Here is a 14,009-nt window from a genome sequence, read left to right as displayed (position 1 = left end):
CTGGGAGACAGTTGTAGAAAGAGCTGCAGGAGAGGCCTGGACCACATGCTGGCAAGACTTTGCCTTCTTAGGTGTGCTGGGTCCCTGGAGTAGTGACTGCACATAGCAAGTACTTGGTCAGCACCAGCTGGGTGCACATCAGGAGCACTGGCTGTGAGGGCAGCATGAACTCCCATTTAGGAAAAATGAGACTCATGCTAGAGGCAGAGCTGGGACCAAAACCCCCTGCTCCTGACCTTCTGTTTAGTGGCCACTTGACCATGATGCCAGGGTTGATTTCAGTATCGAATTCATGGCTGTAAGATTCATTCATCATGGCCTCACTACTTAAGTCAAGATCCTACAGTGTTACAGTAGGTACTTGGTAATGGTGAATGAAACCTGAGGTCTCTTTCTTTGTGGAGCAGAGTATAATGAGAGGTAGGCAGACATTAACCATATCACCACAAAGTGTAACATCACCCACAACAATGACTGATATTTTTTTGAGTTTAGGATGTGTCAGGCACTAGCTTAGGAGTGTTTGTATATATAAACTCATTTTATCCTCAAAGTAATTTTTGGTGTTATGGGTATTACTCCCTTTTTATACGTAAAGAAAGTACAGAATGGTGAGGTAATTTAGTCAATGTCACACAGCTAGAAAGTGATGTGGGGATCCCAATACTCTTGAGCTCCAGTTTTCTTAGTTTCAAAAAGCAAAATGACAAAACTTGGTTGCAGAGAGTAAGTTAAAAGAGATAAATCTGGAAGATACATTGAGCAACAGGACTGGGTTCACAGTACATGCTCAATAATGAAGACTGAGTTTCAAAGGCTCACTCTGTGGGTGAATCCTCCTGGCACTTGCACAGGCTTCATAGAGTGACGGTTCCCAGGTTAGCAGAGACTTTATGATTGGCATGAAGAATTTGGGTAAGTATTCAGCCCTCCGCACAAAGAGAAATGTCCTGGCATCTGGGCTTTCTTGGATGGCCTAACCAGTCCCCAACACCTTCCTCAAAGCTGCCCAGGGCTTTCTTGTTCCCACATCTTTGCTTTTGCTGTCCCCCAGTTTAAATGCCTTGGGGCTTCTCTGATGGCTCAGTGGTAAAGAATCCACCTGCCAATGCAAGAGATGCAAGAGTTACAGGTTCGATCCCTGGGTCAGGAAGATTCCCTGGAGGAGGAAATGGCAACCCACTCCAGTATTTTTGCCCAGGAAATCTCATGGACAGAGGAGCCTGGCAGGCTACAGTCCATGGGATAGCAAAGAGTCAGACCCAACTAAATGATTAAACAACGACAACAAACTTAAATGCAGATCTCATCTCTGCCTCTTCAGACGGGTGGCTTTCTCAGGGGATCCCCTGTGTGTCAGAGAGAATCTACACAACTTATTTGTGACCAGGGCACATGTCAGTTCTGATCTGTTCCCCACCTGAGTGGCTGTGGGAGAGAGCTCAGTGTGTACCTGCTCACCCACCAGACTGGAGGCTGGGGTCAAGGGCTCCTTGTCTCCCACCACCATACAATCTAGAAATGAGGAAACAACAAGGACCCTGTTGGATTAAGGCCATACTTCGTCCCAGAGAAGAAAGGCATCAAACAGTTAAACTCTCCTGATACAAACTTTTATACCACCTTTGTCAGTGACATGAAGTTCTGCCCAGTGTGTCTCAACATAGAACTCCCCAAGGCTGCCTTCTAACCAGGGATAGTGGACATCATTATTGGGTAAAGTTTGTTCAACAGAAATTCTCTTTTGTTGTTGATCTTTTTCCCAAGGGAGTGAATTAGACCTGAGACATCACTGTTCAGCCCCAAGTGCCACCCCACGAATGGCCGGTGTGCAATGGACAGTGGCCATGCAGCCTATTCCACTGCAGGGGACAGCTGCTGAGTAGCCTGGGCCTTCTCGGGGGAAGTTGTCCTGGAACAACCTTGCAGCAGTGTGGAAGGTCAGTGTCAGCTCTCCGAGCACGTCAACAGAATCTGGGTAAACTCCTGGGAGCCAAGACCTGGCCTGGATTTTCTGAGTCTGACCAGTTCCGGGTTGTTGATCAGGGTCTGCAGCAGGAGCCACCTTGTCCTGGACCTCGCTGAGAGACGAGGACCTAGAACAGAATCAGAGCCGGTACAATGGAGGAGAGGGCAGCTTGTCTCTGTCCTGCTCAGAGGCCACAGGGAAAGCTGCCCAGAAGGAGTGAGGTGTGGAGGAAGGAGCCGGACCAGGATTCCTGGGGACATGAGGGTGGCTGGAGGGATAAGAGTTTGTTCCACAGATCTGGATATCTGCAATGTTGGGATCAGCAATGAAAACAGTCCGGATCAGTGCTGAGTGTCCACAGGCAGAACATGGCTAACTGGAGGGCTTCCCAGGGGAAGGCAGAGCAGAATGATACAGGTGGTAGCCAAGAGAGAGCTTGTGGTAAGGAATGGGGTAGTTTAAGCAAAACTGCACACCATCTTGGAGGGCATCTGGCTTGCAGCGTGAGTTATGGAGGAGTCTCAGACAAATGGCTGATTGAAGGACTTAGGTAGCAGAGTTCATTTCCAGAAACAATGGAGAAGCTGAATTAGCAGGAACAAGGCCTCGGAGTCCCACAGCCAGACTGACTGGGGTGAAGACTTCTAACCTCCTGGGTAGAAGGGCTCCCAGGGCACAGAAAGTGGAGGAAGAGGGTCAGAGAAGGAGGAACATGGGACATCTCAGGGATCCCAGGGAAGACTGAAGGCACTTGTTTCCTGGTGTGCAACCCCAGTATAGATTCAAACAGGAGACTTACCTGCTGACTGATTTAGGTACCAGTATTTGATGGTCTGCTGTAGCCTCCTCTCCCTGTGGCTGGTGATCAGGATATGGCAAAAGCTGACGAGCACGGGGTTGGTGTGATAATGATCTACGTAGAGCATGCCAATCCATGCACTGAACCCTGAAATCCAGAAGGGAAGTCAGACCATGCAATGTATATTCCTGGATGACTAGGTTTTGCTTCTTATGACATAACTGCAGCAACACTTTGTTCCCAAATGGTGTCTGTGTCTTTGCTGTGAATCCAGAAAATGAGGTATAAAGAGCTGGAAAGGTTCTTAGAGATCATACCCTAACCTGTTCATTTTATGGAAATTTGAAGTTCACAGTGACAGGAGCCTCTATGGCTTATACGGAGAAGCCAGCTGCCATTGCACGAATCAATGAGTGAATGAAAAGACACAGTCCAGAAATAGGACAAAAACTGCTTTTTCTCCACAAAAAATGGTTTGATTTTGGAGCAAAATGAACAGACCATTTTTTTAACTAAGAAAGCTTGCAACTAACACCACAAGTAATTCTGAGATATGTTTTCTCAAAAATTTCAGAGCCATGCATTCACAAATTACCTTGTAAGTGTTTTGATAGAATTGCACTATCCCTTACTGCTCTTCATTATACCTCAAAGATCTGTTAAATATGCAATCTGACCATTGGGCTGAAAAGTTTTGTTTTGTTTTTTTTTCTATTCAGCATTATAGCCCCCGTGGGAAGATAAGCTCTAAGTACAAGAGAAGAGAATGCCTTATGACCCAGCAATCCCACTGCTGGGCATACACACTGAGGAAACCAGAATTGAAAGAGACACGTGTACCCCAATGTTCATCGCAGCACTGTTTATAATAGCCAGGACATGGAAGCAACCTAGATGTCCATCAGCAGATGAATGGATAAGAAAGCTGTGGTACATATACACAATGGAGTATTACTCAGCCATTAAAAAGAATACATTTGAATCAGTTCTAATGAGGTGGATGAAACTGGAGCCTAATATACAGAGTGAAGTAAGCCAGAAAGAAAAACACCAATACAGTATACTAACGCATATATATGGAATTTAGAAAGATGGTAACATAACCCTGTATACGAGACAGCAAAAGAGATACTGATGTATAGAAGAGTCTTCTGGACTCTGTGGGAGAGAGAGAGGGTGGGATGATTTGGGAGAATGGCATTGAAATACGTATAATATCATATATGAAATGAGTCGCCAGTCCAGGTTCAATGCACGATACTGGATGCTTGGGGCTGGTGCACTGGGACGACCCAGAGGGATGGTATGGGGAGGGAGGAGGGAGGAGGGTTCAGGATGGGGAACACGTATATACCTGTGGCAGATTCATTTCAATATTTGGCAAAACCAATACAATATTGTAAAGTTTAAAAATAAAATAAAATTTAAAAAAAAAAAAAAAGAGAAGAGAATGAACTGCGGGCCTCTGGTACCCGACTTGCAGGCAGCTTCCACAAAGGTGCGAGAGCAGCGCTCCCCAGACGCACGGCTACATACCCATGTCTGCTCTCTCGTAGCCACTCTGCAGGATGGTCCTGTCGATGCGGGCGATCAGCCACGTGCCCAGGACACAGCTGATGAAAAGCCTGGAGAGGCAGGCACCCAGGCCCAGCAGCACGTTGTAGAAGAACAGAAAGTAGTTGAAGTTGTGGAACGCTCTCCTGCGAAGGGAAACAGGCAGAGGGGAAGCACCCTTCAGTATGAGAAGGTGGCTAGGCAGGTGGGCTCAGGGGCCCTCCCAGACCTGTGGTCAAATATTATCTCTCCCACCTCCTAGCTGTGCGACCTCATGCTGTTAGTGGAGGAAGCTGACTGTCCCCACTTCACAGCTGGTGTGAAGACCAGCTCAGAAACAGTGGCGAGGACGTTGAGCACCAGGCAGGCTGAATGTGAGTGGGGACTGTAAACCCCACGTGGCTACCCCTGGGTCCATGGTTACAGCAGAGGGTGTGGCTTTCTCATATCTGTTGCAACAGTGACCTGTCCCCAGCTAGAACTGCTCCAAGTCCTCCAGATAAAATTTTTCAAGTTAATCACATGGTTCCTGTTGCCTATGGGATGAAGCCCAAATATTGCATATGAATTTTGAGGTCCTCTCTGAGAGGGACTTTTCTGGTATTGCCACTTTGTGCTCGCTTCCTGTCCCTCACCATCCAGCATATTGGATTTTCACTCTTCTCCCAACACATCCTGCCCTCTCATGGCTTCCTGCCTGCATCCGTACAGTGGGGGCTGCAACCACACCATCTGCTCATCTCTGCCTGTAGGAATCCTACCATCCTACCTACTTTAGCTCAAACATCCCACCTGCAGCTGAAAGAACGCCCCTGCCTCTCCGCCCCTCCCTTCCTCTCCTCTTTGCTTTCTCTTGTAATGCTTTCACACCATCTGGACTCTACTGTCCCTAAATGTCTGTGTCTGTCAACTCCAGTGGACCATGAGCAGATCACAGGCAGATCGTGAGGAGTATTTCATTATCCTCAGTGCCCATGTTGCTTCCTCCATGATGAACAGCTTTGAATGAATGAACTAGAAAGGATTACCATGGGACAGGCACTACTGCTCTAAGTTCATATTTTAATACCTTTCATCCTTGGAACACCTCTCTGAGATATGCAAACTTATTTGTAAAGTGAGGAAGTAGAGGTTCATAGATGTTCAGTAAGGTCACATAGCTCATAAGGGGTGGAGCCAAATGGCTCCAGGCAGTCTGGTTCCTGGCAGTTTGGTCCCAGTTCTAAACCACTGCCCCTCGCCCTCTCAGAATGTATAGTGCACCCAGGAACCTGCCAAGGGTGAAGAGAAAGGAGCGAGACTGCTGAGGCCAGAGCCCTACGATGCCCCACTACTTTCTCTGCTCTCACCTGTTGTTGAGAGCCAGGGGCTTCTGCTTGTCATCTGTCCCCATCTTTGGTTGCAGGAAGAAGCTGGTGGCAATCCATACCTGCAGGACCATGAGACCCAGGACGATGGATACGGTGAGGCTAAAACACAAGGCGAGACCATGCTGAGGTGGCCTTGACCACTCTTCCCAAACTCTTTTGGAATGCCCAGTGATACAGAGGAAAGACATGTTGACTGCCTGCCAGACCAACAGTAGCTTGAACTCTGTCCTTTATGCCTACAGAGAATTTTGTCTACTATGCAGATGAGAAAAATGAGGCTTACAAAGGGGAGATGACTTTCTCAAAGCTGCGTCATCAGGCCTTCTGGCTCCAGACCAGAACTCCAGGACTAAATCAGGTCCTTTTGTTGAGGGGTAGCAGTGGGCTGAGTGGTTTAGCAGCATAGGAAATCAAAGAAAGGAATGGGATTTTCAGAAGAGCTCATGAAGGCCATGGAAGAGTGGACAGGGCAGGCTCTGCCCCAGATTCGTAGGAGGCTCTAGGTGAGCCTGGAACCAAGGAGTTCAGAGTAGCAAGGCCCCCAGAGGGCACACACCCTGTTTGCATCTCTCCCCAGCACCAGCATGGGTTGATGGTTGAATGAGGTTTTGGTTTCAGATTGTCCAGCTCCCCATCCTGCCTCCTCCCCTCCTGGGACAAATTGCTCAGCCTCTCTGTGCCTCTGTTCCTCATCTGAAAAAGGGAGCTAATGTAAGTCCCAACCTCAGAAGGTCCTCAAGAGAAAAGTTGCAAAGTGAATTTTCAGTAATGTCAGCATTTGCTTACTTTCCATATGGGTAAACTAAGGCTTGGAGAGGCAGTTTACAAGTCACACAGTTGATCTAAAGCCTAAACTCAGATTCCCTCTCTCTTTCCACTATACTGTCCTTTCTCTCACTTCATCTGCCTGAACCTCAGTCTTCCCAGCAATACAATGGACACACATATACCTCCCACAGACACAATTGTGAGGACCCAGCTGAACAGTGCAAGTGGAAACATTTTATAAACTGTGAGTCTCCCATCACAGTGACAGCATGGGTCCAGGGACTGGTGAGAGCCCAGCAGGGAAGGGGCATTTCGAACAGCAGCTCGGAGGGCCCAGCAGCTCCCAGGCCCTGGGCAATGTCAGGAAGCCCACCCAGCACTTACATCCCGATGCCTAGGCCTCGGAGCATCTCCAGCGCCTGATGGTGGATGACAGGAAGCACCAGGCTGTACATGATCGCCAGGCCACACAGGCTCTGCATCACATGGATGATGAGGTAGCCTGTGGGCCAAGGGAGCCGGTGGTCACTAACGGCCCTTCAGCATCCAGTCACACAAGTCCCTCCCTCCAGCCCCGCCCCCAGCCTCCTCCCTCCAAAGGTCCTGGCGCTCTTGCTTATGCTGTTTCTCCTGCCTGGCACGACCACCAACCTTCTGCTCACTCTGCCAGGTCAGTTCAAATGTCAACTCCATTAGGAAGGCTTGGCACCCTGGCCTAGGTGTGGATAGTCACTTCCTCCTCTGGGTCACCACCACCCTTAGCGTACACACCCCATGGGCACAGGACAGGTGGTAATGATGACCAATATGAATGTGTGCTTCTCACTCCTTCCTGACCTTCCTGTAGGTCCCTTGAGGAAGAGCTGGGGCTGCTTCTGCCCCATGTCCCTCCTCCCTGACCACAGCCAGGACTCTGCAGGTGCTCAGGGAAAGTGTGTCAAATTGAATGGGTCATGTGATGGCACTTACCCCACAGAATATAGGCTATCTGCCAGCCAGAGTACCTTGCAATGGCCACCTGAGATTTAGATAGAACAAAAGATCTGAGAGGGGAGACACCTTGATGACCTCTAACACATATCCAGCATCCCTGTCTCATTTGAGGGTCACCCACCAAGCTACCAAGGCAGGTGTCATGATTGTCCTCATTTTACACATGAGGCCAGATGGGGACAGTGGCTGTCCCAAGTCACCCAGCAGCAGAACATACTAAAATTGAGGGCTCTGGACCCCCGCCCCCTGCCCCAGCCCAGGGCTCTTCCTTCCCCAGCACGCCAACCCTGTCTGAGGTGCAGGACAGCAGGCTGTGGCCTGGGAGCAGAGAGAGACTGCTGTGGACTTACCACACTCTCAGATGAGGAAGGATTATGAAACTTCAGAGGAAGAAAGTGTTTATCCCCTGCCCACAACCTCTTGATGTGCTTTCTAGAGAGAGAGAGAGGGAAATTAGTAATGCTTATGACCCGGGCTCCTTACGCACTTAGAGCTCAACAGATGTAAACAGAAAGGCCTATGGAGGGAGATGGCAGGAAGCTCAGCTCCCCTGTATTGACCATAGCTCTTGAGATGATTCTAATCAGTCGTGAAATCTTTTTAAAATACTTTTTAAAAGTTGAGATACAGTTGACTATAACATGACATCTTTTATCTTTTAGGTGTACAATATAATTGATATTTGTACATATTATGAAATGATGATAATGTCTTGTTAACATCTGTCACTGCACACAGTTACAAAAAGTTTTTCCTTGTGATGAGAACTTTTAATCTACTCTCTCAGCAACTTTCAAATATTCACTGTTTGTAAACTATAGTCAAAGGTTCAAGGCAGGCCTTGGATGGAGAGCTGGGGCCTCTTTGTGCCAGGAGAGTCTTCACTTAGATGCCATCTGCAAGAGACTCACCCTTTGGGCAGCCAGATGGGGAGGATGTAAAGACAGGATGCTCTGGAGGGGTAAGAATTGGCCCTGGGCTTCCAGTGAGTGAGTGTGTGACTGTGAATTAGAGACTGAGACAGACAGTGAGAGAGAGAGGCAGAGACAAAGGCAGAGAAATGGAGAGAAAGAGAAGCAATAGATACCCAAATTCAACTTCTATCAGCATGCAAATGCTGACTCCATACTAAAGGCCATCCCCTCCTCCTGCACTGCTATTCTTGAGACTGATGCACCTGGTCCCCTTGACCCAACCTCCTGTGGGGTCCCCTTGAGCCAAATTCACCTGCTGGGAACCCACTGTGGTTAGTCCTGGAGAGCAGGGCAGGTCTGACACCCAGCAGAGACACGAAGTGTACAAGAAATGATAAGGTTAGAAGAGGCCAGAAGACATGGTCATATGCTAACAGACTGGCCAAAGAACTGCGGTGCTGGAGAAGACTTTTGAGAGTCCCTTGGACAGCAAAGAAATCAAACCAGTCAATCCTAAAGGAAATCAACCCTGAATATTCATTGGAAGAACTGATGCTGAAGCTGAAGCTCCAGTACTTTGGCCACCTGATGCAAAGAGCTGACTCACTGGAAAAGACACTGATGCTGGGAAAGATTGAGGGAAGGAGGAGAAGGGGCCAACAGAGGATGAGATGGTTGGATAGCATCACCGACTCAATGGACATAAATTTGAGCAAACTCCAGGAGATGGTAATGGACAGGGAAGCCTGGCGAGCTGCAGTCCTTGGAGTTGCAAAGGGTTGGACACGACTTTGCAACTAAATAACAACAAAGTTTTTTTTATTGAGTCTTGCCTGCTCAGCAGTGAACATGGCAATGAAAGTATTGCTTAGGGTTTTGCTGAAGACCAAAAGAAAACTCTAATCACAATGTCAAATTGATAGAGGAAGCTCAAATCAAATGCTATTTTGTTTGTTTTTGTTTTTTACCAATAGATGTGGTTGTCCCCAAACCCTGTATACACTGCAGTTCCCAATTTGGGAATGACTGACACTGCTTGGGAATTCTGAGAAAAAAAAATCTGTCAGCCGATTTCCTGCTTGAAGACACACAAATGCCTCCCAGAACCCCCTTACCTGTAACAAGCCAAGATGTGGAACAGGTAGCTCACACATGTGAGGGAGGCAGGCAAAATGGTCACCACCCAGACTTCTGAAATAGAAAAGGTGACACAAGCAACCTCAGAAGATGAACCAGAAATAATTTTTAAAATGCAGAAAGTCACAACAGAAAAGTTTGGGCAAAATATATTGTATTTCCTTTAATATACCTCTTGGGCAAATAAAGTTCTGCTTATTTCTGTTTCATTTTAGCTATATGCCTTCAATATCCTTTATTTCCTGTGTGTTTATAAACTTTTCCTTTGGTATTAATATTTTCTGTCTGCAATGCATAATAGAAGCAGAAAATTATAGAATGTACGCATAGTAGGTAGCCTCCAGCCTTGTAAAACATCATTTATACCTGACCTTCTAATAACCACTTTTGGGGGAGGGGGTTATCCACCCCCAGTTCACAGCCACCATGTGCAATGGTAACTGGAATTAAGGTCTTGACTATTCCATTCATCCACCTTTTAGTAAGTTTCTAATATTTCGTATCCAACTTGCTTTCAGAATGACTCTGGGTGCTTGTGAGAGAGGGATGGAGAAAGACAGAAGGAAGTAAAAGCTTCTGTACAAGCGGATTCTCAGTAGCTGCAGAAAAAGCATTTGAAAGAATCCAATACCTCTTTATAATTAAAATCACTGAATGAACTAGAAATGGAAGGGCATTTCCTCAATTGGATAAAAAGCATCTGTAAAACCCCCACAGCTGACATCATACTTAATTGGTGAAAAACTGCTTTCCCCTTAGGTTCAAGAATGAGAAAATCAGTGTCTGCTCTTGCCAATTATATCCAACGTTGTACTGAAGGGTCTAGTCAGGGCAATTAGGCAAGAAAATGCAGCTAGACTGCAAAAGAAGAAATAAAACTATCTCTATTCACCAATGACATGTTCTTAGGTATAGAAAATCCTAGGGAAGAAGCAAACAAAAGTAAAATGATTAATAAATGAGCTTGTAAGTTTGTAAGACATAAGACCAATATATAAAAATCAATTCATCGCTGTACCTAGCAATGTGTAATCTGAAAATGAAGTAAGAATTGCATTTGAAATAGTATCACAAAGAATAAAATACTTAAGAATAAATTTAATAAAAGAAGTGTACAACTTGTACACTGAAAACTATAAAAGATTATTGAAATTAAAGACCTAAATTAATGGAAAAAACATATCACTTTTATGTATAGGATATTCTATGTGAACATACAATACTCCTAAATTGACTGACAAATTCAAACCAACTGCCCAAAACTTCCAAAGCCATTTCTATTTAAATTGACAAGCTAATCCTAAAATTCATATAAAAAAAAAGGGACCCAGAATAGGCCATACAGCCTTGAAAAAGAAGAACAAAATTGCATGACTCATATTTCTTGATTTCAATCTTACTATAAATCTACAGTAGTAAGACTGTGATATTTCTGTAAAGATAGACAAATAGATGAATGGAATAAACAGAATCCGTAAGTAAATCCCCATTGTCAATAAATTTTCAACAGGTATGAAAAGCATTAATTGTCTTGACAATTTAATGGGGAAGAAATATGCCTTCAATAAATATGTGTCCCTCCACCCAAAAGGATTCATGTGTTGAAACTCTAACCCACAATGTGATGGTATTTGGAGATGGAGTCTTTGGGAGGTGATTAGATTGTGAGGGTGGAACCCTCATGATGGAATTAGTGCCCTTAAAAGAAGAGACATGAGGGAGTTTGCTTCCTCTCCCTATTCTCCATCCAGTATGTGAGTACACAAAGAGAAGGTGGCCATCTGCAAGTCAGGAAGCAGCTCTCCCAAGACACCAGATCTGCTAGCACCTTCGACTTTCCAGTCTCCAGAACTGTGAGAAATAAATGTTGGTTGTTTATACCACATAGTCGATGGTAACTTGTTACAGTAACCAGAACTAAGCAGAAATTAAATTTGAATGATATGAGTAAACTTTTCATAAAATAATAAGGTCAAAACTTACTATTTTATCTTTTCCAAAGTGAAAAATATATGATGATTTTAGTTGTTTCCACTGACACCAAAAAAAGATAAGCTATTTAAGATGAGAACATTCTCAAGGCATGGTCAATGCAGCCCCAAGTAAGTTGTAATAAAATGGCCTGTGTCTGGACCCCTTTCTCCTTCAAGTCAATCCAGGGAGGCATACAGTAAGTGAAACACAGATAATATGAAGACTAGCAGCAGTAGTTACTGTAGGTGTGCACCCACCACCAGTCACAAGTCCCTCCCCGTTCCATATAGAAGTGGCAGGAACAAAGGTGGAATATGGTTTTACCTTTGGTGATGTTAATCAGCTCTTTCACCTGCAGGAGGACTGGGCTCCCTGTCTGGTTCATGGAGGTGATGTAGCTCTCCAATTCACCTTCAAACACATCCAGCTCATCTCTCACATACACGAACACGCAGAACTCAATGACAATGAACTGAGGACAGAGAGTAAGTGTTTCAAGGTCTCACCTGAGTCCTGCTCATTAAATGAATAACATAGGGGGTCATTCTTTGGTTTTGAGGTCAAAAGTCTTTGAAGCTCAAAACTCAACTGAAATAGACTCTGGACACTTGCTTTACTGATGTGAATGGGATTGTGACTCCTTTGGAGACAGGATTCAGCCCAAACTCTGTTCTTCACAAAATAGCATACAAGAGTAAATCCCAAAAGGGCTCAAGAAACTCTTCAGACATTAATTCAATCATAGTGACATGAATGCCTAACTTTGAATAAGGGGTGACTTTATGGACAATTCCAGACATTTCTCACTGTTCTCCTCCTTGCATTTTGGCAATGATCAAATTGGAGGACGTGCTGTTTCCTGTATGCATGTCATGCTTGCTCCTGTCCTATCATCTTGTCATCCTGCCTTCATGCCCCTGATCATCATGCCATTGCGTCTGGAGTTCCTGATGCCATTTTACTTCATCAACTGAATCTTGTTTATCTCTGAATATGGAGCTCAAATGCTACTATTGTCAGGCAGCTTCTCTATCCAGAGTAATTCACTAAACTTCCAGAACACTTTCACCTTTTCTTTTCCTCTGTTTAGATGGCAGTACTGCATATCATATCTTATCTTCTTCTCTTAGACCATGGGCTACTCCCAGGCCAAGAGCTGCTGAATCAGCCCTCTTCTCTCTTCCAGGTCTTAACAAGGCATTTGGTATGGAGTAGACAACTAATAAAGATTTAATGAACACAAAAACATCAAGTGATTTACTCACTGCTGCAGAGAACTCTAGTTAGTGGTCCATTAAAATCCATTCTTCCCTTCTTTGGGCACAAGGCTGGACTACATTTCCCAGCCTCCCTTAGTTAGATATGGCCACGTGACAAGGACCTCACCAATGGGAAAAGAGTGGAAGGAACGTGTGCTGGGTCCACATGGCCTTTGAAGCCTCCCATATGCATTTCTCTATATACTTTCTCCTTCTGCTGACTGGATGCAGGGGGTGAGGATTCTCAGGGATGATAAAGGTACACAATGGAGAAACTAGTTATGGGACAACATAAAAGACTGCTGCCTCCCAAACCTGAACACCCAGTCAACATTGTTAAGTGGGAAAAAAAGAAAAAAAAAGCATATATATATACAGTGTTTTCAAATGAAGTTTGGGGGTTTATGCAGTACCTTATCATAACCTGATGCTGCTAAGTCGCTTCAGTCATGTCCGACTCTGTGTGACCCCATAGACGGCAGCCCACCAGGCTCCCCCATCCCTGGGATTCTCCAGGCAATAACACTGGAGTGGGTTGCCATTTCCTTCTCCAATGCATGAAAGTGAAAAGTGAAAGTGAAGTCGCTCAGTCATGTCCAACTCTTTGCGACCCCATGGATTGCAGCCTACCAGGCTCCTCCATCCATGGGATTTTCCAGGCAAGGGTACTGGAGTGGGGTGCCAGTGCCTTCTCCGTATCATAACCTAATCCATTCACCTAAAAGTTATCACAAGACTAGTTTATATAAGTATCATCCTCATACATTTAAAATGAACAGAAGACAATTTGGCCATTTTCATCTCTCCACTTTGACCCTGCTTTTGACTTGGACATTTTACCTCACTTAGCTCTGACCACATGACATGCTTTGATTTTGTACTTTATTGATTTCTTGTTTTTAGTTTCATCAGTTTCTGCTCTACTTTTTATTATAATACATCTATTTTTCTGCTTACTTTGCATTTTAATTTGCTCTTTTTTGTTTGTTTCCTAATGTGAAAGCTTAGATGATTGATTTTAGATCTTTCTTCATTCAGTGCTATAAATTTCTTTTTAACCACTGCTTTTGCTGGGCTCTCCTGGTGGCTCAGCAGTAAAGAATCCACTGGCTAATGCAGGAGACCCGTGTTCAGTCCCTACGTTGGGAAGATCCCCTGGAGAAGGAAATAGCAACTCACTCCAGTATTGTCTGAGAAATCCCATGGACAGAGGAGCCTCGAAGGCTACAGTCCTCGAGTCACAAGCGTCGGACACGACTGAGCAACTTAACA

The 14,009-nt window shown here is 45.2% G+C and overlaps 1 protein-coding gene across 6 annotated transcripts in view; it reads right to left on the bottom strand.

The window, feature by feature from the left end:
• Positions 1-1,597: 1,597 nt before the first annotated feature.
• Positions 1,598-14,009, bottom strand: part of LOC147367201 (stimulated by retinoic acid gene 6 protein-like) — a 43,072-nt gene continuing 30,660 nt past the window's right edge. For 3 of the 6 annotated variants that reach the window (XR_015169923.1, XR_015169924.1, XR_015169925.1), the window contains 9 exons: positions 11,803-11,950; positions 9,483-9,558; positions 7,804-7,885; positions 7,430-7,478; positions 6,845-6,962; positions 5,672-5,751; positions 4,305-4,468; positions 2,769-2,915; positions 1,598-2,096 (listed from right to left, as the gene is read on the bottom strand). Coding sequence is in view for 3 of the 6 variants with exons in the window: in XM_086415968.1 (XP_086272094.1) it covers positions 1,948-2,096; positions 2,769-2,915; positions 4,305-4,468; positions 5,672-5,791; positions 6,845-6,962; positions 7,430-7,478; positions 7,804-7,885; positions 9,483-9,558; positions 11,803-11,950 (1,053 nt within the window). In the remaining 3 variants the exon portion in view is untranslated. Of the gene's footprint in view, positions 2,097-2,768; positions 2,916-4,304; positions 4,469-5,671; positions 5,792-6,844; positions 6,963-7,429; positions 7,479-7,803; positions 7,886-9,482; positions 9,559-11,802; positions 11,951-14,009 lie in introns of all 6 variants that reach the window. The other 3 variants (XM_086415968.1, XM_086415969.1, XM_086415970.1) reach the window with 1 other exon arrangement.

The sequence above is a fragment of the Bos grunniens genome, chromosome 8, assembly GCF_055505025.1.
Source record: "Bos grunniens cultivar Pamir isolate PY7600 chromosome 8, Bosgru_T2T1.0, whole genome shotgun sequence".
NCBI lineage: Eukaryota > Metazoa > Chordata > Mammalia > Artiodactyla > Bovidae > Bos > Bos grunniens.
Note: the sequence above shows the minus strand (reverse complement) of the source record. Positions and strands in the feature narration are given on the sequence as shown.